Source organism: Cnephaeus nilssonii (assembly GCF_951640355.1).
Source record: "Cnephaeus nilssonii genome assembly, chromosome: 5".
Taxonomy (NCBI): domain Eukaryota; kingdom Metazoa; phylum Chordata; class Mammalia; order Chiroptera; family Vespertilionidae; genus Cnephaeus; species Cnephaeus nilssonii.
This window is the reverse complement of record NC_137076.1, coordinates 24352101-24378433: the sequence shown is the minus strand read 5'-3', so window position 1 is coordinate 24378433 and position 26333 is coordinate 24352101. Positions and strand designations below refer to the sequence as shown.

Genomic DNA, 26333 nt, shown 5'->3' with positions numbered 1-26333 from the left:
GTGCTACTGGCACCGGCTTCCCCCTGGCAACTGGGACCCAGGCTTCCCTCTGGCTGTGGACAGGCACCTGGGACCTTAGCTTCCCTCGCATCCCTGGCTTCTTCCAAAAGGATATCTCATCTAATTAGCATATTACACTTTATTTTTATAGAGAAGGTACAAAACTGCCATTCCTTGGAACGATATCTCAATCCATTGACTTTTGCTTCCTGACAATATACTCAGAAAAATTCTCTTTAGGTTTGAATGTTTCTTACATTGACAGATGAAATCCAGATTTCTGATGAATCTCATTATTACTGGATTAAACAGTGTAACTGTGGTAGGCAACAGGAATGGCACCAGGTGTCTGACTGGGCTCAGACCAAACATGGGTTCAGCAGCCTGGGTACTTGGTTCTGGCTAGGAAAGAATACAGAGCAAGACACAAAGTGTAAGAGAACATTTACTGGGTAAGTTACAGAGGTGTGAGAAGTAAGTCTTAGAAGAAATGGGCTTAGGAAAGGAGTTAAGGAGGTAACGGAAGGGCCCTTGGAGCTTGGGAGTGCAAGCTAATGGTAACCTGCCTGGGGAGGAGATGGAAGGGAAGGGAAAAGTACAGGTGTGCTCCAGGGAGGGAGAGTGCTAGGTCCTCCTTCCTAAAGGTTTTAGGGTGGAGATTTCAGGGGAGGTCCCAGGGGAAGAGCTGAATGGAATATTCTGTAGCTTTCCAGGTGTGTCCATTCAGGGATGTGGCCGCCACTGATGGATTGGCCGGCACCAGAACAGGGGTCATTATTCAATGCAGCTGGTCCTGATGTCAGCTCTGGCATTTTGTTGCTTATCTGGACCTGGAGCTAGAGGAGGAAAAGTCTCCCTGGGGACAAGGTCCCACCCTACAATTGACTGCCCATTGCTGGACACCTGGGCCTTCCACCCTGGTGACCTCTGTACCTGGCCCATCTCCTTGCTCTGCGTGGGTCTGTGGAACTGCCCACAAGATAACCACAAGTAAGGGGTGGCTCATGACCTCGGAGGACCGTGACTGAATCACCAGTGGGAACACAGCTTTTCATGTGAAAAACATTTTCTAAAGGTAACGATTCTAAATACGCAGAAGTCACTTTTCCCGCTGGACGTGATGGCTTGTTTCTGGTTTCAATGCTCTTTCTGGGAATCTGGCTGTAGTTCTGGAAGGACACCACCCTAAGGCATCCCTGGTCCTTGAGCCTGTGCACCTTTTTGCTAATCCACACGTAAAACTCCAATTGTCAACAAAGATCAAAATTGAGTCAGATTCATTAAGTGCCTTTTATTTTTTAAATTTAATTTATTTTTTATTGTTTAAAGTATTACATATAGTTGTACATATATCTCCTTTTTTTTCTCTCTCTCTCTCTCCTCATTAGGTGCCTTTTCAGTGTGTGTGTTTGCAAGGAAGGACCACTGTTCCCTGGGGACTCTCAGCGCTGCCTCTCAGTGCAAATGTCCCTGGAGAGGGGTTTGGCTGCTTTGGGCTCAGGCCTGTGCACCTCAGGCGCCAGAGGGCGACGTCTGTGAAGTGTCTGTCACCTGAGCTGGGCGCCAGGTGGGTGAAGCTGCTGCGGTGGGGGCGGGTGGAGGGTGGAGCTATTGGGGGGCAGATGGGTGGGGCTAGGCTCTGCTGTTCCGCGGAAGTTCACTCAGATAATGTCTCCCTTGCTCTTCCGTCATTCCTCCATCTGCGGTCTGTAAGGTGGAGGGAGCCGCAGGCGGGACTCAGGGGGCCCAGGAAACCAGAAATGGTGAGTGTGCGGCCGGGCGCGGAGACGGGGAGGAGGGGCGGGTGGAGCCGCCGGGGCGGGACCGTCTCTCCTCGGTCAGGTCCGGGGCCTGCGGACCCCAGGCGCCCGGGGGCTCCGCTGAAACCGCAGGCCCCTCGGGCTCGCAGTGGGGGGCCCAGCCGGGACCCGGGGTCCGGTTTGTCCCCGCGGCAGGGCCTTCGGCTGCGGAGCGAGTCTGGGCAGCTCTGCACCCACATCCCCGGCTCCGCAGTTGGTGCGGTGACCGCGTGGAGGGTCAGTGGGGACAATGGTGACCCGGTCTCCGCGGTTCGTTCCTGGGAGGAGCTGTGGTCTGTGGGGTCCCCTGTTCCTCCTTTCTCTCCAGAAGGATCCCGTTTTCTCCTGGGTTTTGATGTTTGTGGAGCAGGCTCTCAAGTCCACCCCCTGTCCCCCAGGCCTAGCTCTGCAGCAAATGCCTGCATTTCTATTCATTCCCCCTAGGGGTGTAGTAGGAAACACCATGCAGGTGTGTGTAAGAGAACTGAAAACAACAAAACAGCCTCAAGAGGGACTCCCCAGGTTCAGGGGTGCATGCCTGTTTGTAACTGCATTTCACCTCTCCCAGGAGTAAAATTCTAACCCAGTCACTCTGCAACTTGCTGTTCAACACTAATCTGTCTAAAAGCCTCCTGCTGTTCCTTCCCCTAAGGAAGGGTGACCCTGCCTGAAGCAATCCCTCTTTTCTTTTACTAATAAACTGTCAAAGCCACTTCGTTTTACCTATAATAGTAAAGGCCTTCCATTTTGAACAGCTCTTTTGAGATTCTATTTACTAGATGGGATGCGGCCGGATTCTTGAATGGGAATCAAGCTAATTAGACCTTCCAATTTATTCAGCTGAATTTTGTTTTTAACCGTTTGAAAAGCACCACAAACAAACAGCTGATAAAGATGCTGTGACTCAGAGAAGGGAAGATGGGGTTTAGGATTGTAGTGGTCAGCAAACTGCAGCTCGCGAGCCACATGCGGCTCACGAGCCGCGGTTTGCCGCTCTGTTGACTAGTTTGCCGACCACTGGTTAGGACGTTACTGTGCACGTCTGTAGACTTTATCACACTGTACACTTAGGCCAGGAAATTTACAAAAAAACAGATTCAATCAAGTCCAGGAGCAATGATGCAATCAAAAGGCTCAGTCAGCACAAGACCTCTGAGGCTGCTGCCCGCATCAAACAGCATACTGCTTCACAGCAAAGTTTTCTTTCACTAAGTAGAAAGCTCACAAAGATAAAGAGGATAGTACAGCAAATACAGGAACCAGTTTCTCATCATCAGGTTTCTATGTAGTGAGCGTAACTGTATGTGCTGGACTTTCACAGGACTGGCCGCACAGGAAGTTGGTTTACACCAGCATCATCATAAACATCTGAGCAATGCATTTCCCTATGACATTGTGATGGGTATGGCATCACTAGGTGATTGCAGTTTTTCAAATCCACTGTAATCTTTCTGTTTTATAGAAGGGATTTTATTTTTTATTAAGTTACAATTGACATACAACATTATATTAGTTTAAGGTGTACAGCATAATGATTTGATGTTTATATGTATTGCATTTCGAAGTGATCATCAGAATAAGTCTAGTTATCAGCTGTCATCATATATACTTACAGAATATTTTTTTCTTGAAAAGAGAACTTTTAAGTTTTACTCTTAGCAACTTTCACATCTGAAATATGGTATTACTCCCTGCAGTCACCGTGCTGTAAGCTGCATTTCCATGACTTATTTAATAACTGGAAGTTTGTACCTTTTGACACCTTTCATCCATTTGACCCCACCACATCCCCGTACACCACTCCTGCAACCTCTAGCAATCATCAGTCTGTGCTCTGCATCTATGGAGTTGTTTTTTAAAGATTCCACAGATAAGTGAGAACACATGGCATTTCTCTTTTTCTGACTTCTTTCACAAAGCATCCTGCCCTCCACGTCCATGAATGTGTTGTTATAAGTGGCAGAATTTCCTTTTCTAATGGCTGAATAATACAATAATATTCCTGTGTGTGTGTGCACCATTTTCTTTATTTTTATTGTTTGAAGTAGTACATATATTTCCTTTTTCCCCATTGACACCTCCCCTCCATCCACTGTCCCCAAGACAAGCCCCTACTGCCCCCTTGTCCATGTCCATTGGCTATGCTAATATTCATGCGTATAAGTCCTTTGGTTGACCTCTTACCCCTCTCCCCTCTCCTCCCTTCTTTCTGAGATTGGACTGTCTGTTCAGTGTTTCTTAGTCTCTGGATCTATTTTGGTTCATCAGTTTATGTTCATTATAATCCCACATATGAGTGAGATCATGTGATATATATCTTTCTCCGACTGGCTTATTTCGCTTAGCACAATGCTCTCCAGGTCCATCCATGCTGTTTCAAGTGGTAAAAGTTCCTTCTTTTTCATAGCAGCGAAGTATTCCATTGTGTAGATGTACCATAGTTTTCGAATACACTCATCTGCTGATGGACACTTAGGCTGTTTCCAAATCCTGCACCATTTCCTTTTTTAAAATTCTCACCCAAGGATATTTTTCCATTGATTTTTGGAGAGTGGGGAAGAGAAAGGGAAAGACAGAACGAAATATTGATGCAAGAGAACCACATCGAATGATTGCCTCCTGCACGTGCCCTTACCAGGACCCAGGCCGGGGAGGACTGCTTGCATCCAAGGTGTGTGCCCTTGACCAGAATCAAACCTAGGACCTTTCAGTCCACGGGCCGATGCTCTATTCACTAAGCGATAACTGGCTAGGGCTTAATTTTTATATTTTTCAGTCAGTTGACAAAATATATTAGTTTTAGGTGTCAACATAGTGATTACTGGTAGACATGTACATAAGTTACTAAGTCTAATACCCATGAGATACCACACATAGTTAATAGAATATTATTGACTATATTTCCTGTGCTATACTTTACATGCCACTCACTATTTTATAATTACCCATTTGTACTTCCTTTTTAAAAAAAATAATTTTTTATTGTTAAAAGTATTACATATGTCACCTTCCCCCCCCCCACCCCCCCATTGAACCTCTCCATCCCTCTCCTGTCCCCGCACGCCCGCACCCCCATCCCCCCACTTCAGGTCTTTAGATCTCTATCGTCTGTGCCCATTGGTTAGGCATATATGCATTCAAGGCCTTTGGTTTATTACTATCCTCCCCCATCTTCCCTCTGAGACTCCGCACTCTGTTCCATGCTTCCATGTGTCTGGATCCACTCCTTTTATCAGTTTACTTTTTTGTTACTTAGATTCCACATATGAGTGAGATCATGTGATACTTGTCTTTCTCTGAGTGAGTTATTTCACTTAGCATGATACTCACCAGGTCCTCCATACTGTCTCAAAGGGTAAGAGATTCTTCTTTTTTACTGCTGCAAAGTATTCCATGGTATAAATGTACCACAGCTTTTTTATCCACTCATCTACTGATGAGCACTTGGGCTGTTTCCAGATTTTAGCTACTATGAACATAGGGGTGCATACATTGTTTCTGATTGGTATTTCATGTTTTCTTAGGATATATTCCTAAAAGTGGGATCACTGGGTCAAATGGCAGATCCATATTTAATTTTTTGAGGAAACTCCATACTGTTTTCCATAATGGCTGTACCAATCTGCATTCCCACCAGCAGTGTACTAGGGTTCCCTTTTCTCCACATCCTCGCCAGCACTTTGTTAATGGTTGCCATTCTGGCAGGTGTGAGATGATACCTCCTTGCCGTGTTGATTTGCATTTCTCGGATGATTAATGACTTTGAGCATTTTTTCATATGTCTCCTGGTCATCTGCTTGTCCTCTTTGGAGAAGTGTCTTTTAGGTCCTTTGCCCATTTTTTAATTGGATTGTTTGTATTTTTTCTGTTAAGTTGTATGAGTTCCTTATATATTTTGGATATTAACCCTTTATCAGATGTATCATTGCAAATACGTTCTCCTATACAGTGGGCTCCTTTGTGTTTTGTTGATGTTTACTTTTGCTGTTCAGAAGCTTTTTATTTTTATGTAGTCCCATTTGTTTATTTTCTCCTTATTTCCTTTGCCCTAGGAGATGTATCTATTAACATATTGCTAGGAGAGATGTCTGAGATTTTGATGCCTGTGGTTTCTTCTAGGATTTTTATGGTTTCATGACTTACATTTAAGTCTTTTCTCCATTTTGAGTTTATTCTTGTTTATGGTGTAAGTTGGTGGTGTAGTTTCATTGATTCCATGTGTCCGTTCAATTTTCCCAACACCATTTATTGAAGAGACTCTCTTGAATCCATTGTATGCTCTTGCCTCCTTTGTCAAATATTAATTGAGTGTAATGGCTTGGTTCGATTTCTGGTGTGTCTGTTCTGTTCCTTTGATCTATATGCCTGTTCTTGTGTCAGTACCATGCTGGGGTTTTTTTTGGGTATTTTTTGAGGAGGGACTCTTGTAGACAGCATATAGTTGGATCAAGGTTTTGTATCCATTCAGCTGCCCTATGCCCTTTGATTGGAGCATTTAATCCATTTACATTTTGGGTTATTATTGCTAGGTAGTTATTTATTGCCATTTTAATTCTGTATACCTAGGTTTCTTTATTTATTCTACTCATTACAATAATTCCTTTAGCATTTCTTTTTTCCCTTAATTTAAATTCTTTAGTGTTTAAGTTATTACATATATCTCCTTTTTCCCCCATTGACCTCTCCCAGCTGCTCCTTCCCCTAGCACATGCCCTCATCCCCTCCTGTCTGTGTCCATTGGTTATGCTGATATGTATACATACAAGTCCTTTGGTTGATGTCTTATCCACCTCCCTCCCCTGCCATCTCTGTGAGGTTTGACGGTCTGTTCGATGCTTTTTTATTTATAGATCTATTTTTTTTTCATGAGTTTATGTTGTTCATTATATTCCACAAATGAGTGAGATCATGTGATATTTATCTTCCTCTTACTGGCTTATTTTGCTTAGCATAATGCTCTCCAGGTTCATCCATGCTGATGCAAATGGTAGAAGTTCTTTTTTACAGCAGCGTAGTATTCCATTGTGTAGATGTACTACAGTTTTTTACTTACTATTTATTATTATTATTTTTTTAATATATTTTTTATTAATTTCAGAGAGGAAGGGAGAGAGAGAAAAGAAGTCAGTGATAATAGGCAATCTCTGATTGGCTGCTTCCTGCATGCCCCCTGCACATGCCTTTGACCAGAATTGAACCTGAGACCTTTCAGTCAGCAGGTGGACGCTCTATCCACTGAGCCAAACCAGGTAGGGATACCACAGGTTTTTAATCCACTCATCTGCTGATGGGCACTTATGCTGTTTCCAACTCTTTGGTATTGTAAATTATGCTGCTATGAACATAGGGGTGCATATATTCTTTCTGATTGGTGTTTCTGATTTCTTAGGAAATATTCCTAGAAGTGGGGTTACTAGGTCAAATGGGAGTTCCATTTTTAATTTTTTGAGGAAACTCTGTACTCTTTTCCACAGTGGTTGCACCAATCTGCATTTCCACCAGCAGTGCACCAGGGTACCTTTTTATCCACATCCTCGCCAGCACTTGTCATTTGTTGACTTTTTGATGGTAGCCATTCTTTCAGGTGTGAGATGGTACCTGATTGTCATCTCTGGTATAATTAGTGACTTTGAGCATGTTTGTGTGTGTTTTTTTTAATATATTTTATTGATTTTTTTACAGAGAGGAAGGGAGACGGATAGAGAGCTAGAAACATCGATGAGAGAGAAACATCGACCAGCTGCCTCCTGCACACCCCCCACCGGGGATGTGCCCGCAACCAATGTACATGCCCTTGACCGGAATCAAACCTGGGACCTTTCAGTCCGCAGGCCGATGCTCTATCCACTGAGCCAAACCGGTTTTGGCGAGCATGTTTTCATATGTCTCTTGTTCTTCTGTATGTCCGCTTTTGAAAAGTGTATATTTAGGTCCTTTGCCCCCTTTAGCATTTCTTGTAAGCTGGCTTGGTGGGGATTTACACCTTTAGCCTTTTTTTTTTTTTTTTGCCTGGGAAGCTCTTTATTTGACCATCAATTTTGAATGATAGCCTTGCTGGATATAGTAATCTTGGTTTCAGATCCTTGCTTTCCATTACCTTGAGTACTTCATGCCTTTCCTTTCTGGCCTGTAGAGTTTCTGATGAGAAATCAGGTGTCATCCTTATGGGAACTTCTTTGTAGGTAACAGTTTGCTTTTCTCTTGCTGCCTTTCAGATTCTCTCTTTGTCTTTAATTTTTGGCATTTTGATTATGTGTCTCGGCCTGGGCCTGTTAGGGTTCTTCTTGCTTGGGGTTCTCTGTGCCTCTTGAACTTGTGTGACTTTCCTTTATCAGGTTAGGGAAGTTTTCTGCCATTATTTCTTCAAACATGTTCTCTATCCATTTCTCCCACCTTTCCTGGAGATGGGACCGAGACTGGGTGGTAGGTGGAAGTTGCGAAGGGCTGGCCCTTGGACATGTGTGGGTGTTGGTCATTGGGCTGGACTACACCGGGGCTCACTCTCGAGATGGGAGCCGGTCTAGGCAGTATGTGCGTGAAGCACCTCTGGGATTTTCCTGAGCCCAAATTGCAGACCCAGAGAGCAATAGGTAAGGTGCACAGAGCAGCTGCAGGGTCTGAAAGGAGAGTTCCAGGGGCCGGCAGCAGGGAATCCGTGGTCATTGTGGCTGCACCCCCACCACCTGAGTGTCAGGACTGCAGTCTGTTGGCCTGCTGGAGGCGCGAGATGCTCGCACACCTCACCTGCGCTCCCCAGCTGTGAGCCTGGCTTCTGGCGCACTGACTACCAGGGGGCAGCTCCTGTGTTGAGTGTCTACCCCCTGGTGGTCAGTGTGCATCATAGCAACTGGCCGTTCTGGTCATTCCGCCGTAACGGTCACTGAGCATTTTTATTATATAGATACTATTTTTATTGTATGTTCTTGCCTCCTTTGTCTAGTATTCCTTCACCTTAAAGGCATGGGTTTATTTCTGGGTTCTCTGTTCCATTCGACTGATTTATATGCTGTTTTTATGCCAGGACCATGCTGTTTTGATTACTATGGCCTTGTCGTACAGTTGGATATTATGTAAGGTGATTCATCCACATTTGTTCTTCTTTCTCAATATTACTGTTGGCATTCAGTAATATTGTTTTGTGGTTCCATATAAAATTTTTGAATATTTGTTCTAGTTATGTGAAATACACCCTTGGTATCTTGATAGGAATTGCAATGAATCTATAGATTGCGTTGGGTAGTATGAACATGTTAGTGATATTAATTTTTCCCAACCATAAAAAACATACAGTGTACATTCCAATTACAGTTGACATTTAATTTTATTTTGTATATTTCAGATGTAGAACATACTGTTTAGGTAAATTTTACAGAGTTTCACACCTGATATTTTCAGTATCCCCTGGCTCCTTATATATTTTGTCATCATGTGCTGTTTCAACATGAAAATATACTAGTAGCATATTTTAATAAAGGGCCTTATACATGCCAAGTTTTAAATTGTTCCTCAGGTCCAGGCCCTGGTTACATTGTTAAATCTGTCAGAAAGACTTTTTTGCATGTGATCTTATGATTTCACTATTGGCCCAATGTGCACTGGTAGGGTCCTTCAGCCTGGCTTTCGGGGATTGGACCGAAACCAGCTCTACAACACCCTCCAAGGGGACCCGGATTGCGAGAGGGCCGTTCTTAGGTGACACACCCCGGACTCGGGCTCCCTCCTCTCTGGTTCTGGGTATGTCACCCGAGAACCACAGCTACCAAGTTACTGCAGCTCGGAAGCTCCTGTGTTGAGCAACTGCCCCCTGGTGGTCATTGTGCTTCATAGCTAGCAGTCAGATGGTCTCTTAGGCTTTTATATATACTAGAGGCCCAGTGTACGAATTTGTGCACATTGTAGGGAAATTAATTAGAAGAAATATTTTAATATCATTATTTGCCCGCTCTCCATAATAGAAGTGTCAACGAAATTCACGAACAACGATGACAGATAGAAACACACACGTGTGATTGATGCCAGCAAGAGCTTTATGTATATAAATAAACTTGCTTAATTAGACCTGCTTTCTGATTTAACTAAAGTTTTTCCAGCCCAGTGAAGCACCCCAGCTTCTCTTTCAGGTAATTGTCAGTAACACAGCAGTAAATATCAACATGAAGCACAATATTATTGTAGATCACGCAGGGAGAACAAAGGGTGAAATATTTCCTTCTAGCAGTGTTAAACTGTTTTCTGCACAGTGAGAAAACCTGAAGTCATTTTCTAGTCCACCATTTCTTACTTCTTTTCAGTCGGGTTAAGTTTTTAACCTTTATAAATCTTCATTTTCCAGCTAATGAAAAGAAAATAGGATTCTACCGAGTCTCCTATCTACCTTGTCCAGGACTTCTCTGAGGATCAAATGAGATGAGGCACCTGAAAATGTTTCACAGATATTTGGTTAAAGTGTAAAATCTTTGCACCTGGCTATAAACAAGTCATGTTCCTGGGCTGAAGAAATTCCAAGGATACTCCTCTCTAGGGAGAAGAAGCCAGGCGTTGCTTCGTGACAAAATTACCTGTTGACCACAGCCACTGCTTCTGGGCTCGGCTGGGCTGTGGGCCACATTTTGCACCATTGGATCTCGACAGCGTTTGCTGCGATTTGGTGGGGTTTCACACTGGAGTGGTGCCAGGAACTGTGTTCCACTTGGGGGAAGCCGCGTGTTGCTTTCTGGGCGCCAGGTCCGTATTGCCGTTTATTGTTAAATGCCCTGTCGTTAGGGAGAGGAAGCCAATCGTTGTTACATGAGGTCATTACCTGGCACCCCCACCCACCGTTTCCAGGATGGGCTGGGCTGTGGCTGAATTATGTACCATGGGCAGTGTTAGCTATGATTCGGTGGGCTGTTGCTCCAGCGTGGTGGCGGAGTCTGTGTCCCACTTGGAGGAAGCCGAGTGTTGCTTTGTCGGCGCCAGGTCTGTGGTGCAGTTCTTTTTTAATAGCCAGTGTGCGTCACAGCTGTGTCAAGCGTCTACCCCCAGGTGGTCAGTGTGTGTCATAGCCATGGGTTGAGGGACACTTAGCATATTACCCTTTTATATATATAGATAGATTTTATGTGTCTATATGTCCTAAAAATCATCAGTAGAGGAATTTAGTAGAGGGTGAAGTTGTTGTCTTTCTCATGCCTGAGCTCTAACTCTAATGTCCTATTTCCATGAAATGAGAGAGGCAAAAGGAGGTCAAACTAACAAATATTACTACAAGAAATGATCATTCATAATCCTCAAGAATATTTTCATTTATTCAGGTGTATCTGACTACTTCTAACACAGACAGTCCTTGGGTTACGTCAGACTCGACGTATGTCATTTCATGGTTATGTCTCCATCTCCAATTTATTTATTAAAAAAAAACACAAAAAGTGCCCTACCTGATTTGGCTCAATGCGTCAGCCTGCAGACTGAAGGATTCCAGGTTCAATTCTAGCCAAGGGCACATGCCTTTGATTGCAGGCTCGATCCCCAGTAGAGGGCATGCAGGAGGCAGCCAATCACTGATTCTCTCTCATCATTGATGTTTCTGTCTCTCTCTCCCTCTTCCTTACTCTCCAAAATCAATAAAATATATACATTTTTAAAAAGTTCTGTCATTTCGATGTATGTACATATGCTTTATTTTTTATTATAATTATTTTTCATATATTTTATTAATTTTTTACAGAGAGGAAGGCTGAGGGATATAGAGTTAGAACATCAATGAGAGGGAAACATCAATCAGCTGCCTCCTGCACATTCCCCACTGGGGATATGCCTGCAACCAAGGTACATGCCCTTGACCGGAATCGAACCTGGGACCCTTGAGTCTGCAGACCAACACTCTATCCATTGAGCCAAACTGGTTAGGGCTGTTTTTTATATTATTTACTGTATTTACCTCAAACAAAGGTCAGGAATTGTTATCTTTTACATTTTTTTTACTGTTTCACTTCATTACTGCTGTGTATGTACTCCATGTGAGTGACGTAGGTGCTTAAGTAGGTGGGTTCTGACTTAACAGTGAAAACCACATTACGTCACACTGTAGGAACGGATTTCCGATGTAACCCGAGGACCTACTGTACTCTGAAGTACTTCAGGACAATATGGCCAAGTACATTTTGTTCTAAATTGACTTTCCACACACCTCCTGGCCTCTCCTGATTGGTGATAAGAATAGAAGAGAAAGCTACCAGGCCTTTATTGTATTCATAGTCATTAAAAATTTATGCAAATATGACAGTATGTTTCATGGTCTGCTGTATCAGATGGTGGTTATAATGAAGAGGAGTTTTCTAACAAGGAATCCATGGGCTTAATGGAAGTATTTTAATCTATTAATATAGAAGTTGTTCAAGGTGCTTTTTACCCTAACATTAGAGAGCAATGAACACTTGATGTGATCACACTAAAATCATATCAATAAATTCCATGTGTTCATCAGGAAGTGAATGTGGCAAATAACTAGTCTTTTAAAATATATATATATTTTATTGATTTTTTTTTTTTTTTTTTACAGAGAGGAAGGAAGAGGGATAGAGAGTTAGAAACATCGATGAGAGAGAAACATTGATTAGCTGCCTCCTGCACACCCTCTGGTAGGGATGTGCCCACAACCAAGGTACATGCCCTTGACCGGAATCGAACCTGGGACCCTTCAGTCCGCAGGCTGATGCTCTATCCACTGAACCAAACTGGTTAGGGCCAAATAAAGTCTTGATAGTCTTACAATCAAGTCATAGATTGAATGTTGGGGACCATGTGTCCTATGCAAACTTCTTATGAAGTATGTATAGCTCCCCAGTGCTGTCTGTCTCATCCACACATATGTGGTATGTTTTAGGACTCAGTGGCCTTTGAGGATGTTAATGTGGAGTTCACCAAGAAGGAGTGGGCTTTCCTGGATCCAACCCAGAAGAAACTCTACACAGATGTGATGCTGGAAATCTTCTGGAACCTCGCATCAGTAGGTAGTTATCACAAATTCTTTTTTTTCTTTTAATATATTTTTATTGATTTCAGAGAGGAAGGGAGCGGGACAGAGAGATAGAAAAATCAATGATGAGAGAGAATCACTGATTTGCTACCTCCTGTATGCCTCATACTGGGGATCTAGCCTGCAAAGTGGGCCTACTGGGAATTTGACCCCTGACCTCCTGGTCAATAGGTTGACTACATAGCAACTCTGACCTGCAACAGTTTGTTACTTATTTAGTCAATTGTAAAACTAGTGTTGCTTGCTCATCAATGCTATTTCAAGAATTTAATGTGGAAACGGAATACATTGCTAATTAAACTATGAATGATCACAGCTCATTGTGTACTTAAAATCTAACCATTCTAATATCCTTTAATAGTTTATAATGCTTATTCTAGCATGTATTTTAGAAGAAAAATGGGAAGACCATGACTGTGAAGATCAGTATGAAAATCATGGGATGAATCTTAGGTGAGTTGCATTGACATGAGAAAGCATTACCCTGTAAGAGCATCTTTTTTGTTGTTGTTAATATGTTTTTTTATATATTTATTTCATTTACTTATTTATTTATTTAATATGTATTTATTTCAGAGACTTAGGGAGAAAGGGAAAGAGAGGCAAACATCAATGATGAGAGAGAATCGAACTGTGAACTACTGGTTAAGAGGTTGGTGCTCAACCACTGAGCAATGCCGGTGGTGTGAAAATATGTATTTATTGGTTTTAGAGTGGAGGTGAGAGGAAGACATAGAAACATTAATTGGCTGCCTCCTGCATACCCTGCACAGGGATTAATAAGTCTGGAACCTGGCCATGTTCTCTTTCAGAGAGTTGAACTGACAACCCCCTGGTGGGTGGGTCCATGCTGAACCACTGAGCCACATGGGCCCGGTCCATAAAACAATCTTAAAAACAGGTAATCCAATTGTATCAGCCCAGTTTTCAATTTATTGATTCATAGAATAATCTCATCAAAATCAATATACAGAAGTACCGGTAATGAAAACAGGCAGTCCTTGGGTTAAGTTGGACTCGATGTACATCATTTTGTGATTACGTCTCCATCTCCCATACTATCTAATAAAAGAGTATTATGCAAATTAAACATCACTCCGCTACACTTACAAGCCACGCCCATCAGCCAATCAGGAGCGATTATGCAAATTAACCCAACCAAGATGGCTGCGGCCACGGAGTGAGCAGGAGGCTTGGGTTTCCCCGGCAATGGAGGAAGCTAAGCTTTTCACACACCCGGTAGGCCCAGGCCTCCACTCAAGGTTACAAAGTTTCAGTTATAGAAGATAAATAAATCCCAACAAAAATGGCTGCAGCCACAGAGCAAGCAGAAGGTTTGGCTCTGCTCAAGGTTACAAAGTTTCAATTATACAAGATAAATAAATCCCAGATACCAGGGCCTTTGCTTCGGTTGCTGGAGGGCGTGGCAGGCCCGCAAACCACCACCGGCCCCTTGCTCAGGCCACCCCACTGCCCAAGGGAACCCCCACCCTGATCCGGGAAACCCTTCAGGGCAAACCAACTGGCCCCCACCCGTGCACCAGGCCTCAATCCTATCTAATAGAAGAGTAGTATGCAGGTTGACCATCACTCCAACACACAAGATGGCTGCCCCCATGTGGACACCAGATGGCCGGCACAAGATGGCCAGCAGGGGAGAGCAGTTGGAAGGGACCAAGCCTGCAAGGGAGGGCACTTGTGGGCTATCAGGCCAGCAGGGGAGGGCAGTTGGGAAGGACCAGGCCTGCAAGGGAGGGCAGTTGGAGGCGATCAAGCCTCCAGGGGAGGGCAGTTAGGGGCTACTGGGCCTGCAGGGAATGGCAGTTGGGGGGACCCAGGCCTGCAGGGGAGAGTAGTACGGGGGCACCAGACCTGGAGGGGTGGGCAGTTAGGGGTGACCAGGCCTGCAGGGGAGGGCAGTTAGGCGTGACCAGGCCTGCAGGGGAGGTTAATTAGGGGCAAACAGACTGGCATGGGAGCAGTTAGGCATCATTCAGGCTGGCAGGGGAGTGGTTAGGGGGTGATCAGGCTGGCAGGCAGAAGCGGTTAGGGGCAATCAGGAAGGCAGGCAGGTGAGCAGTTTGGAGCCAGCAGTCCTGGATTGTGAGAGGGATGTCTGACTGCCCATTTAGGCCTAATCCTACCAGGATCGGGCCTAAACGGGCAGTTGGGCATCCCTCAAAGGGTCCCAGATTGAAGAGGGTTCAGGCTGAGCTAAAGGACACCCCCACCCCGCACGAATTTCGTGTACCAGGCATCTAGTTTATTTATTAGAAAAATTGTCATTTTGACATATGTACATATGTGCTATATGTGTTTTATTATTTACTAGAGGCCCAGTGCACAACATTTGTGCATGGGGGCAGGGTCCCCTCAGCCCATCCCGTACCTTCTCCAATCCAGGACCCCTCTGACTACTGATTGGATATCTCTCTCATGATCCTGGACTACTGGCTCCTAATTGCTCACCTGTCTGCCTGCCTGGTGGCCCCTAACTAACCCTACCATCCCCCCACTGGCCCGATCACCCCTCACTGCCTCTATGTGCCGGCCTGATCAACCCTAACTGTGCCCCTGCCGGTCAGGTTGTCCCCAACTGCCCCCTTCCTACTGGCTTGGTCACTCCTAACTGTCTTAAACCTCCCCTTCTCCCCGCCCCCCCCCCCCCCCCCCCGCTGGCCCAGTCGCCCCTCACTGCCTCCCCTGCCAGCCTAATAACCCCAACAACCCCCCCCCCCCCCCCGCTGGTCTGGTTGACCCCAACTGCCTCCCTCTGCCATCCTTATTGCCCCTAAATGGTCCCCCAAATGGCCTGGTCACCCCCAAATGCCCCCCCTGCTGGCTTGGTGGCTGCCAACTGCCCCCCATGCAGGCCTGGTCACCCCTCACAGCCCCCCTAGCTGGCCTGGTCACCCTACACAGCCAGCTTGTTCAGTCATTTGGTTGTCCCTCACTAACACCCCTGTTAGCCTGGTCGCACCACCCAGCCTGCTTGTTCAGTCATTTGGTCATCCCACACTAACTCGCCTGGTTGTAGGCAGCCATATTGTGAGGGTGTGATGGTTAATTTGCAAATTACTCTTTATTATATAGAACTGTATTTACCGCAAGTAAAGGTAAGGAATTGTTATCTTTCTTTAAAAAAATTTTTTACTCTGTTTCACTTTATTACTGCTGTGTACATGCTCCATGTGACTGACGTAAGTGCTTATGTAGGTGGGTTCTGACTCTCGGTGAAAATTGCGTCCCATCGTGCTGTAGGAATGGATCTCCGACGTAACCTGAGGACCTACTGTATGAGTGTTTTCATAATATTTATGATCCAACCTATTTCAGAAGTTTTAGGATATCCACTTTCAAAAATCAGAATGGACAGAAACCCCCCACTTTCCTTGAAAATGGTAAAAATGTCCTTATCATACTAGTAATAAATATTAAATCGTTAACAGAGTATTAATAATATACTTCTGATTTTTACAGCAATCATATGGTAGAGAGACTCTGTACAAGAAAGGATGGTAGTCACTGCAGAGAAATGTTCAGCCAGACTCCAAATCATACTGAAAAGAAGGAAACTCCTACTGAAATAAAACAACCTAAGTCCAGGTTGTGTAGGCAAATCTTCATGCATTATTTATCCTTAAATAACCACCTGAGCTCTCACATTGGACCAAAACTGTACCTGTGTCAGGAATATGAAGAAAACCCTTATAAATGTATGGAACCTGAGAAAGCTTTCAGGCATCACCAACATAGTGAAAGACATGCAGGCAGCCCCAGTGGGAAAGCTTTCCACTATTCAGCTTCCCTTAGAAATCATGAAGGAACACATATCGCTAGGAAACCATATGAGTGTAAGCAATGTGGGAAAGACTTTAGTCGTCTCATTTACTTTAAACTTCACAAAAACACTCATAGTGGAGAGAAACCATATCAAAGTAAGCAATGTGGAAAAGTTTTCAGTTCTCCCAAGTACTCTCAAGAAAATGAAAGAACACACACTTCAGAAAAGCCCTATCAATGTCAGAAATCTGGTAAAGCTTTCAGTTCCACTTTTCTTAGAAATCCTGAAAGAACTCATACTGGTGAGAAATTTTATGAATGTAAACAATGTGGGAAAGCCTTCCGTTCTCTCACCTTTCTTGGAAGTCATAAAAGAAGTCATGCCAGAAAGAAGCCTCATGAATGTAAGGAATGTGGTAAAACATTTCCTTATCCTTCTTACCTTAGAAGTCATGAAATAATTCATACTCGGGAAAAACCCTATGAATGTAAGCTTTGTGGTAAAGTTTTCTCGCATTCAACTTCCCTTCGAAAACATAAAAGAATTCATACTGGTGAAAAACCTTATGAATGTCAGCAATGCGGTAAGCATTTTACTTTTTCCACATCTCTTAAAAATCATAAAATAATGCATTCTGGGGAGAACCCCTATGAATGTAAGCAATGTGGGAAAGCTTTCAGGTATTCTAGTTCCCTTCGATATCATGAAAGAATGCATACTGGGCAGAAGCCCTATGAATGTAAGCAATGTGGGAAAACCTTCCGTTGTCTGAAACATCTTGGAATACATAAAAGAAGTCATGATGGAAAAAAGCGAACCATTCCTCATGAATGCAAGGAATGTGGTAAAACTTTCAGTGATCCATATTGCCTCCGACGTCATGAGAGTATTCATACTGGGCAAAAGCCTTATAAATGTAACCATTGTGGTAAAGCTTTTTCCCATCCAAGTTACCTTCGATGTCATGAAAGGTCTCATAATAAGGAAAAACCCCATAAATGTCATCAATGTGGGAAAGCCTTCAGTTATCGAGGCGATCTTGAAAAACATAAAAGAAGTCATGATGGAAAGAAGCCTCATGAATGTAAGGAATGTGGTAAAACTTTCAGTAATCCATATTGCCTCCGACTTCATGAGAGTATTCATACTGGGCAAAAACCTTATGAATGTAACCATTGTGGTAAAGCTTTCTCTCATCCAACTTACCTCCGACGTCATGAGAGATCTCATAATGTGGAAAAACCCCATGAATGTAAGCAATGTGGGAAAGCCTTCAGTTATCTCAGCTCTCTTGAAAGACATAAAAGAAGTCATGATGGAAAGAAGCCTCATGAATGTAAGGAATGTGGTAAAACTTTCAGTGATCAATATTGCCTCCGACTTCATGAGAGTATTCATACTGGGCAAAAACCTTATGAATGTAACCATTGTGGTAAAGCTTTCTCTCATCCAACTTACCTCCGACGTCATGAAAGATCTCATAATAAGGAAAAACCCTGTGAATGTAAGCAATGTGAGAAAGCCTTCAGTTGTCTCAGCTCTGTTGCAAATCATAAAAGCAGTCATCACAGAAAAAAGCCTCATGAATGTAAGGAATGTGGTAAAACTTTCCATGATCCATATTATCTCCGACTTCATGAGAGGATTCATACTGGGGAAAAACCCTATGAATGTAACCAATGTGGCAAAGCCTTCAGTTTTGGCACCTCTCTTCGACGACATAAAAGAAGTCATGATGGAAAGAAGCCTCATGAATGTAAAGAATGTGGTAAAACATTTCGTGATCTCTGTGCCCTCCGAGTTCATGAAAGTATTCATACTGGGCAAAAACCTTATGAATGTAACCATTGTGGTAAAGCTTTCTCTCATCCAACTTTACTGCGATTTCATGAAAAAACTCATAGTAAGAAAAAACCCTATGAATGATAGCAATGTGGGAAAGCCTTTATTCATCCCAGTTCCCTTCAAATTTACGTAAATTCTCATAGTGGAGAAAGCATAATGAATGAAAGAATGCACACTGAAAATAAGCCATGTCATGTAAAGATTGTAGAAAAGCCTTTGACCATCCTTCGTTCTTTTTTTTTTCTTAATGTTCACTTGTGGATATTTTTCCATTAGAGTGAAAATCAAAGAGAAAGATAAAGAGCAGTATTGATGTAAGAGAAACATCAATTGGTTGCCTCAGTCATGTGCCCAGACATGAAAACACACACAGTAGAGAAAAGCTCTATCAATGTAAGGGGTTTGGTAAAATTTGCAGTTTCTCCAAGTCTCTTAGAAAGCAAGGAAGAACACACTAGGGGAAAGCCTTCAGTTGCATCACACATTTGGAAGACAAAAGAAGTCATGATAGAAATAATCCTCATGGATAAGGAATGAAGTAAACCTCTGCCATGCCTTTTCTCTTAGATACATGAAATGTATACTGGGAAGAAACCCTATGAATACAAGTAATGTGGAATAACCCATCGTCATCCCAGATCCTTTCAAATTCACAAAAATTCTCAAAGAAGAGAAGCCTTATCAATGTAAGGAATGTGGTAAAGCCTTTAGGTTCCCAACTAGTTTTTTTTTTTTCAGACATGTGGGGGGAAAAAGTAATGATAAACACTGTTAATGTAAAGAGTAGCAAAGAGCCTTCATTTATCTCTCAGCTGTGCCATCATGTATGATTATCCATATTGGGGATGGACCCTAGAAATGTTAGTGTTAGAAAACATTCATTTCTTCTAGTTTGTTGAAAGGATGAAAGAACTCACTGAACAGAAGCCCTGTCATGTAAAGATTGCAGAAGAGTCTTCAGCCATCCTAGTTCTTTACAAAATCATGAAGAGACTCCCATCCAAGTCTAAGTGTATGAACACAAGGAATGTGGGAGAGCCTTTCTTGGACATGTAAGAATGCACCTGGAGAAATAATGTAAACATATAGAGAAGGTGGGAAAGCCTTCAGCTGTCCCTTTTCCTCAGGTCATGAAAAAGCAAAGTGTAGAATTGTATTGAGTGTAAAAATGTAAGAAAACCTTCATGTTGCCTCATATCTCTACAATATCATGTGAGAATGTACGCTGTATAATCGACAACTAAAAAGAAAAAACTTAAAAATTTTAACAAATACTTTCAGAGTGGTTTGAAAACTGCACTGGAAGGAAATCCTATTAGGGTAACTAACTGGTACATGTAAGCCTGTTTCGAATTAAGTCATATACTCCCCAAAACTCACAGCATTAAAAAAGTCCTATAAACTTTTGACAGATTTTATTATCAGTACTCATTCTTTTTTTGTTAGTTTCTTTAAATTGATGCTTTAGAGTGAGGAAGACAGAGAAGTAGAGGGAAAAATCATTTTGAGAGAGAGAGACATTGATGGGTTTTCTTTCCTGTGCCCTGACAGGTATTGAATGAATAGGCCTGTATGTTCTTTTTTAATTTTTCAATTGCACTTGATATTCACTATTATTTGAGTCAATAAGTGTTTACCATATATTTGTACATACTTACTGTTCACTGTAGAGTCCTCCTGTGTTTTAGTTTCGTGTGTGTGTGTGTTTTGCTTTTGGCTGGGAATTGTGTATGGAATTCACATTAAGAGCAGAATATTTTAGTTTGTTTTTCTCAATCTTTGCTCTGCCAGCCAAGAATATCCTCAAAATAGCCAGCTACCGCTTCATTTCCCTTGATGTTGGGTGGACGCTTTACAGATGTTCACAATTCAACATTAAAGTTCCAGCATAGGTTGGCTTTTCCTGCAAGCCCATAGGTGTCCACCAGGCAACAAATGTAGACAGTCATGGTTGGGGCTATTTTCTGAAAGGTACGTACTGTTCTCTAGATTGCATTTGCATGAGGTCTAATTTGACTAGTAATCACCTTGTCCTGTTGACACTATTACTGACTGATTCAGATCCCACTGTGACAGCTGCAATGGTGCAGTGCCAAGGAGCCCCGTGACAGTTTGCTCTTGTGCCACCCTCTGCAGTGAGGGCTCTGAGCCAGTCCTTCCATGTGAGAATCCGCACTTTCCTCATTTCAGGCAGACTCTGGATGTGTGCTGTCACTCAGAGCTGAGCTTAGTCTCAATGTTTTCATGTATCTTTGGTTGTATGTGATTCAAATTATGAGCATTTTTTTCTAATATATGCTTCTGTAATTTAAAATTTTTTATTGATTTCAGCGAGCAAGAGATAAGGAGAGAAACATCAATGATTGGAATCATTTATGAGCTGCCTCCTGAACGCCCCCTGCTGTGGATTGAGCCTGGAACCCAGGCATGTGCCCTTGACCAGAATCAACCTGTGATCCTTCAGTTTCCAGGCTTATACTCTATCCACTGAGACAAACCATCTAGGGCAGTGCTTCTGTAATTTTTTTAAAAAATATATATTTTATTGATTTTTTTACAGAGAGAGGAAGAGAGAGGGATAGAGAGTTAGAAACATCGATGAGAGAGGAACATCAATCAGCTGCCTCCTGCACACCCCCTACAGGGGATGTGCCCGCAACCAATGTACATGCCCTTGACCGGAATCGAACCTGGGACCTTTCAGTCCGCAGGCTGGTGCTCTATCCACTGAGCCAAACCAGTCAGGGCTGTAATTTTTAATGAAATATTAACTGTTTCCCAACCACTCCTATGCTAAGACATGTTATGGTGTTTTGTTAACTTCCTGAGGATGTAACAGTAACAGCAGCCTTAAAAGGATTTCTGGTTATATTTTGCTTTGTAATAGACCAGTGGTGGGCAAACTGCAGCTCTTGAGCCACATGTGGCTCTTTGGCCCCTTGAGTTTTTAGCAAAGGCCAGCTTAGGAGTACCCTAATTAAGTTAATAGCAATGTACCTATTTATATAGTTTAAGTTAAAAAAATTTGGCTCTCAAAAGAAATTTCAGTCGTTGTACTGTTGATATTTGGCTCTGTTGACTAATGAGTTTGCCGACCACTGTAATAGACAATATGATTTCCATTCAAGGAAGCAATACATTTTTCTGTATTGAATTCTGGGAGGAAATGAACTTAATTCTATCTTGCATAATGATAATCATTTTTTTAGAAGGCTGAAAAAATGCTAAACCAAAATTGTAAGAAGCACAAATCATATTAGTGAGAAAAGCAATATTCGTTATTTTTATTCATTTAAAACCTGTTCTCCTTGATCACATGTGTAGACATGAATGCCTTTGCTTTTGTCTTGATTCATTGTGGTCATGGAGTAGCTCTGTGTGATGATGGATGTGTGACATTTTCTTTTCAACAAGATGTATTTCCTTTCAACAGGCCAGCAACCAGTTGTTATCCAAATACTGAAATATTTACTCTGATGTATTGGGCACTTTTCCAAAAAGTACCTCAGTTCAGTATTTATATTACATAAATTTTAATATAAAAGCACATACTTCTTAACAAGATCTGTGACTTGTCAACTCCTTTATGGGTCATCTGAGGTTTATAAATTTGGGAATATTGTCAAAGAAAACAAACCTAGCAAGAAAACAAAGTTAGGCCGAAACCGGTTTGGCTCAGTGGATAGAGCGTCGGTCTGTGGACTAAAAGGTCCCAGGTTCGATTCCGGTCAAGGGCATATACATTGGTTGCGGGCACATCCCCGGTAGGGGGTGTGCAGGAGGCAGCTGATCAATGTTTCTCTGTCATCGATGTTTCTAACTCTCTGTCCTTCTCCCTTCCTCTCTGTGGAAAATCAATAAAATATATTTTTTAAAAAAAGAAAAAGAAAAAGAAAAGAAAATAAAGTTAGGATCTCTCTTCCAAGAAGCCGTTCTTGCTGATGGAAATTTACTTTTCCCCCCACCTTTTAAAAAAAGTTGATTTGAGAGACAGAAAGTGAGAAGCATCAATCTGTTTATGTAATTATTGGTTGATTCCTGTGTGTGACCTGTGAATGAACCCACAAGCTTGGCATATGGAGAAAACGCTCTAATCAACTGAGTTGCCTGGCCCAGGTGGAAGTATGATCATGATGATAATGTCAACATCCTGCATGTTCCAGGCAATTTACATGGAAAACATGCCCAATTTAGCACACCTGCCCCAGTCATGAAAGAAAAAATTTTTAGCATTGCTGGTGCTTATGTTTTTGTGGGAAAGGAGATAATGGTTAAATAAAAAAGCTTTCCTGTCTTAGAACATGAAGTTGCTGCCAGGTGAGTGTGGCTCTGTAGTTGAGCATCAGCTCATGAACCACGAGGTCATGGTTTGATTGATGTTCAGGGCACATGCCCAGGTTGGGGGCTCAATCCCCAGTATGGTGTGTGCAGGAGGCAGCTGATGTATGTTCATTCGCATTGATGTTTCTGTCTCACTGTCCATCTCAAAACACACAAAAGGAGATACTTTAAAAAGAAAAGAAAAAAAGTTGAAAGTAAGCGCAAACACTGACAGGTGAGATCATTGTGAACTGAGGTGGATTATATATCTTCATTATGGAGGGTAGGGGCCTCAGTAAATGGGGTGTCATCATTGATCATCTTTCCTCCCATGTAATGCTTCTTAAAGTCTTGTGGATCTGCTAGAGTGGATTTAAACAATGGACAAACAACCCCAAAGTTCTGCCTTCCTGGTTTCATAGCAATGGGTTTCCAGAAAGCTCTAGACATGGTTCCAAGTTTCAGAGCATGTGCTACTTGATGAAAAATAGGGGCATGGGCCCTCACCGGTTTGGCTTAGTGGATAGAGCCTCGGCCTGCAGACTGAAGGGTTCCAAGTTCAATTCCGGTCAAGGGCATGTACCTCGATTGCGGGCACATCCCCAGTAGGGAGTGTGCAGGAGGCAGCTGACTCGATGTTTCTCTCTCATCGATGTTTCTAACTCTCCCTTTCCCTTCCTCTCTAAAAAAAATCAATAAAATATATTTTAAAAAATTTTTTTAAATATGGGCATTGGTATGTGACATGAGGGACTTCTAATTGCTTTAGGCCATGGTGTTTCTATTTAAAACCAATGGAAATAATTTGAAAGTTACTTATGAAATGGCATATCATTTTGCCATTATTCAAACGGAGTGACAGAATTTGTGTACCCTTTGAAACTTTTGAGTTCCTCCCAGTTGATAGTTCTGGTCATCTGCGAGGTTGTACCCATCATAGGTTTTCTGTAAGTACAGTGATTCCTGTGCATGTCTAAGGTGATTTTCTGGTTTAAACACCAGGAAGCCATTGCTGTTCAGAGGACAATGATCTAAGGAAAGTTTAAGGTGACCTGCAGGCAGAGTATCAGCAAAGCAGGTATATTTGATATCCTCAATCTGGGGCCTTTTCTGTGCCTCTGATAAAAATGGCTGAAAATTTTTTGTTTCAGCAAAAGGCACCAAGCCGTTTGTGCTCATTTATGCCATTTTCAGGGATCATTTCCATGTTTACACTTCCAAGAGATGTTATGAAACATGGGGGGAAAGGTGTTGCTTTTCTTTTGAGAGCAAAGGACATCCAGACTTGGTCCCTCTTTTTTTTTTCTTTTTTTTTTTCAGTGCTAATTTGTTTTCTTAGCGGTATAGATATTTTATGATTTTATGATCATTGGTATCTCCTATGATCGCCTGCCCCCAGCATTCCTCCCACCATGCAAATGAAGAAAGGCAAGCAGAAATCTTGTCCCGATTTACATAAGTCTTAATAGTAGAATCTCCATTTTGAAGTCCTAATGTGTGCCGTATTGTCCAATATAAAAAACTTTAATTCAGAAGAATGTTGCTAGAGTCTCATGACACTGCAAATGCAGTGTCAAAGTTTCTAAACAGGACTTAAAAGACAACATGGTGATCCACTGCATGACATTCCGGAAAAGCTCCAGGGTTGGAGGACCCTCTAACAAATCCGTGTTCAAAAGCAGATACAGTATAAACAGCCACAATGACTGTGTTCCTTTGGGTTGATGGAGTGCTTTCCATCTTGATGGTGGTGTAACTGTATTCATGAAAACTCATAACTGCTCTTGAAACAACATGTGCAAATATTAAAAACAATGTGAAACAACAAAAGTGGTAAGCTTGTTCTACATGTGTAACACCTCCTTCCACCATCTGGGCATCCTTTTGATAAAGAACTAAGAGGTCTGGAGAAGAACACAGGCCACAACAAGATGTTCTTGATACTGAATTTGACTTTGTGAAACACCCTCTCGGGCAACCGCTGCCCTCATTCACACACCTGCTGAGACAGGGATAGGGCTCCTGGCCCCCACCTTTGAGGTGACACCAGGGTTCTCCAGTCCTATTCAGGAAATGATATGATTTGAAATGGGGAATCTAACTGGTCTGCACAAGGGAGGTCAGCCTGGGAATGTCCTAACCTAATCCTTGGACATCAGCCTCATGTCTTCCCAGGGCAGGTCTTGAGGCCTTTTCCAGTCCTTACATTTGCCATCTGAAACCAGATCTGTGCCTGCTCTCTGGGAAACATGTTTAACTGCAACACCTGTCCCACTTTGTCAATTTCCTGCTATGGGATCAGTTAGGTGGAAATAGCCGAATCTAATGTAAAAATAAGCACAAGTGGTCCCTTTAGTTTAATGTTCATATTCCTTCTTCCTAAGTGTTTGGGAAGACAACCATAATTGGCAAAATGTAGCCCCAGGTGACTCTGAGGGGAAGCAGGGACAGAACCCAGAGCCCATGTCATGAAGAACACGCCCCTCTGCCATGAACACCCCCTTATGCCAGGAAGCACATGTCTCCAATCCACCAGCGTCAAAGGGGATGCCCTGCCTTTTCCTAGCCTCTAGGAGCCTACGGTCCCTAAAGAGCCTTCCCTGAGTCCTGTGCACACTCCTCTGTGTTCTCAGAAGTGCATGTGCTGCCACACCTGGCCTCCTCACCTCAGATCTGCCTCCACAGTGTGCAGCCCACCCACCAAAGCTGGTGCCTACTCCTGTGGAATAACGCTCCACAATTTCATCTCCATGGCCTGTGGCAAATGACATCTCAGCACCCCTGGGGTCAGTCTCACCTCACTTGTCTCCCAGAATGCAGTGCAGCACCACACCTCACTAAGGGGCTCAAAGTGCTAGTGATTTCCCCTTCCCTGAAGTGCACAGGTGCAGGAGGTGGTGTCCTGTCCCCTTGTTGGAGCCACGCCCCCGTACTTGCAGGAAGAGTCAGAAATGAGCCACACCCATGGTCTTGCAACAGCTTCCACTGTTTTGTTGGGTCTCCAAGGTCACCTGTCTGTGGTTCAAGGTCCCTAGGCTGCCCCCCTTTTAAGGAACATTTAGTGAAGGGGAAACAGGTAATCAAATTCATCAAATTAATGACTTATGCTTGAGGGGCACCATCAACACTCTTTGGAACCCGATGTGCTACTCCTGGGGATATGGTATTTTGTCATGGTATGAAAAACAACATAGTAATTACTTTAAAAATTATAAACTGATGAACAGTTCCACTTCTCAGACTAGAAGTAGAATAAAAAGCGGAGACTTAAACAGATACATGTTCACTCATGTTCATATTAGCATTAGTCACAACAGCTAAAAGGTAGAAGTAAATAACCACTCACCAACAGTTGAATGCATTAAAAAAAATGGATACACATATCAGGAGCATTAGCTTGAAAAGAAAGCAAATCTTGGGATTGCCAAGTTCGAGGGTATGTTTTTCAGCCAAGGTTTCACAACAGGACAGCAGCTGTCCATGGAGTAAGAGATTTCTTTCTCACTTAAACAGTTATTAAAAGCAAATGGTGCCTCGGTTACAGAAGAACAATGAAAGGGCCTGTTGG

At 42.8% G+C, this 26333-nt stretch overlaps 1 protein-coding gene across 1 annotated transcript; it reads left to right on the top strand.

Annotated features, from left to right (window-relative positions):
* The first annotated feature begins 1655 nt into the window (after positions 1-1655).
* LOC307099623 (uncharacterized protein) lies at positions 1656-25240 on the top strand. The gene is made up of 4 exons (XM_079771403.1): positions 1656-1763; positions 12664-12790; positions 13197-13269; positions 16297-25240. The coding sequence occupies exons 1-4, from the start codon at positions 1761-1763 to the stop codon at positions 18524-18526; spliced, it is 2433 nt and encodes an 810-aa protein (XP_079627529.1). The 5' UTR covers positions 1656-1760; the 3' UTR covers positions 18527-25240.
* Positions 25241-26333: the final 1093 nt, after the last annotated feature.

What these genes read in the sequence shown, in the direction of transcription:
- LOC307099623 (XM_079771403.1), top strand. An exon ending in CTGGAACCTCGCATCAGTAG is followed by an intron (nt 12,791 to 13,196) that starts GTAGTTATCACA and finishes TGCTTATTCTAG; the next exon opens with CATGTATTTTAGAAGAAAAA. An exon ending in AATCATGGGATGAATCTTAG is followed by an intron (nt 13,270 to 16,296) that starts GTGAGTTGCATT and finishes TGATTTTTACAG; the next exon opens with CAATCATATGGTAGAGAGAC.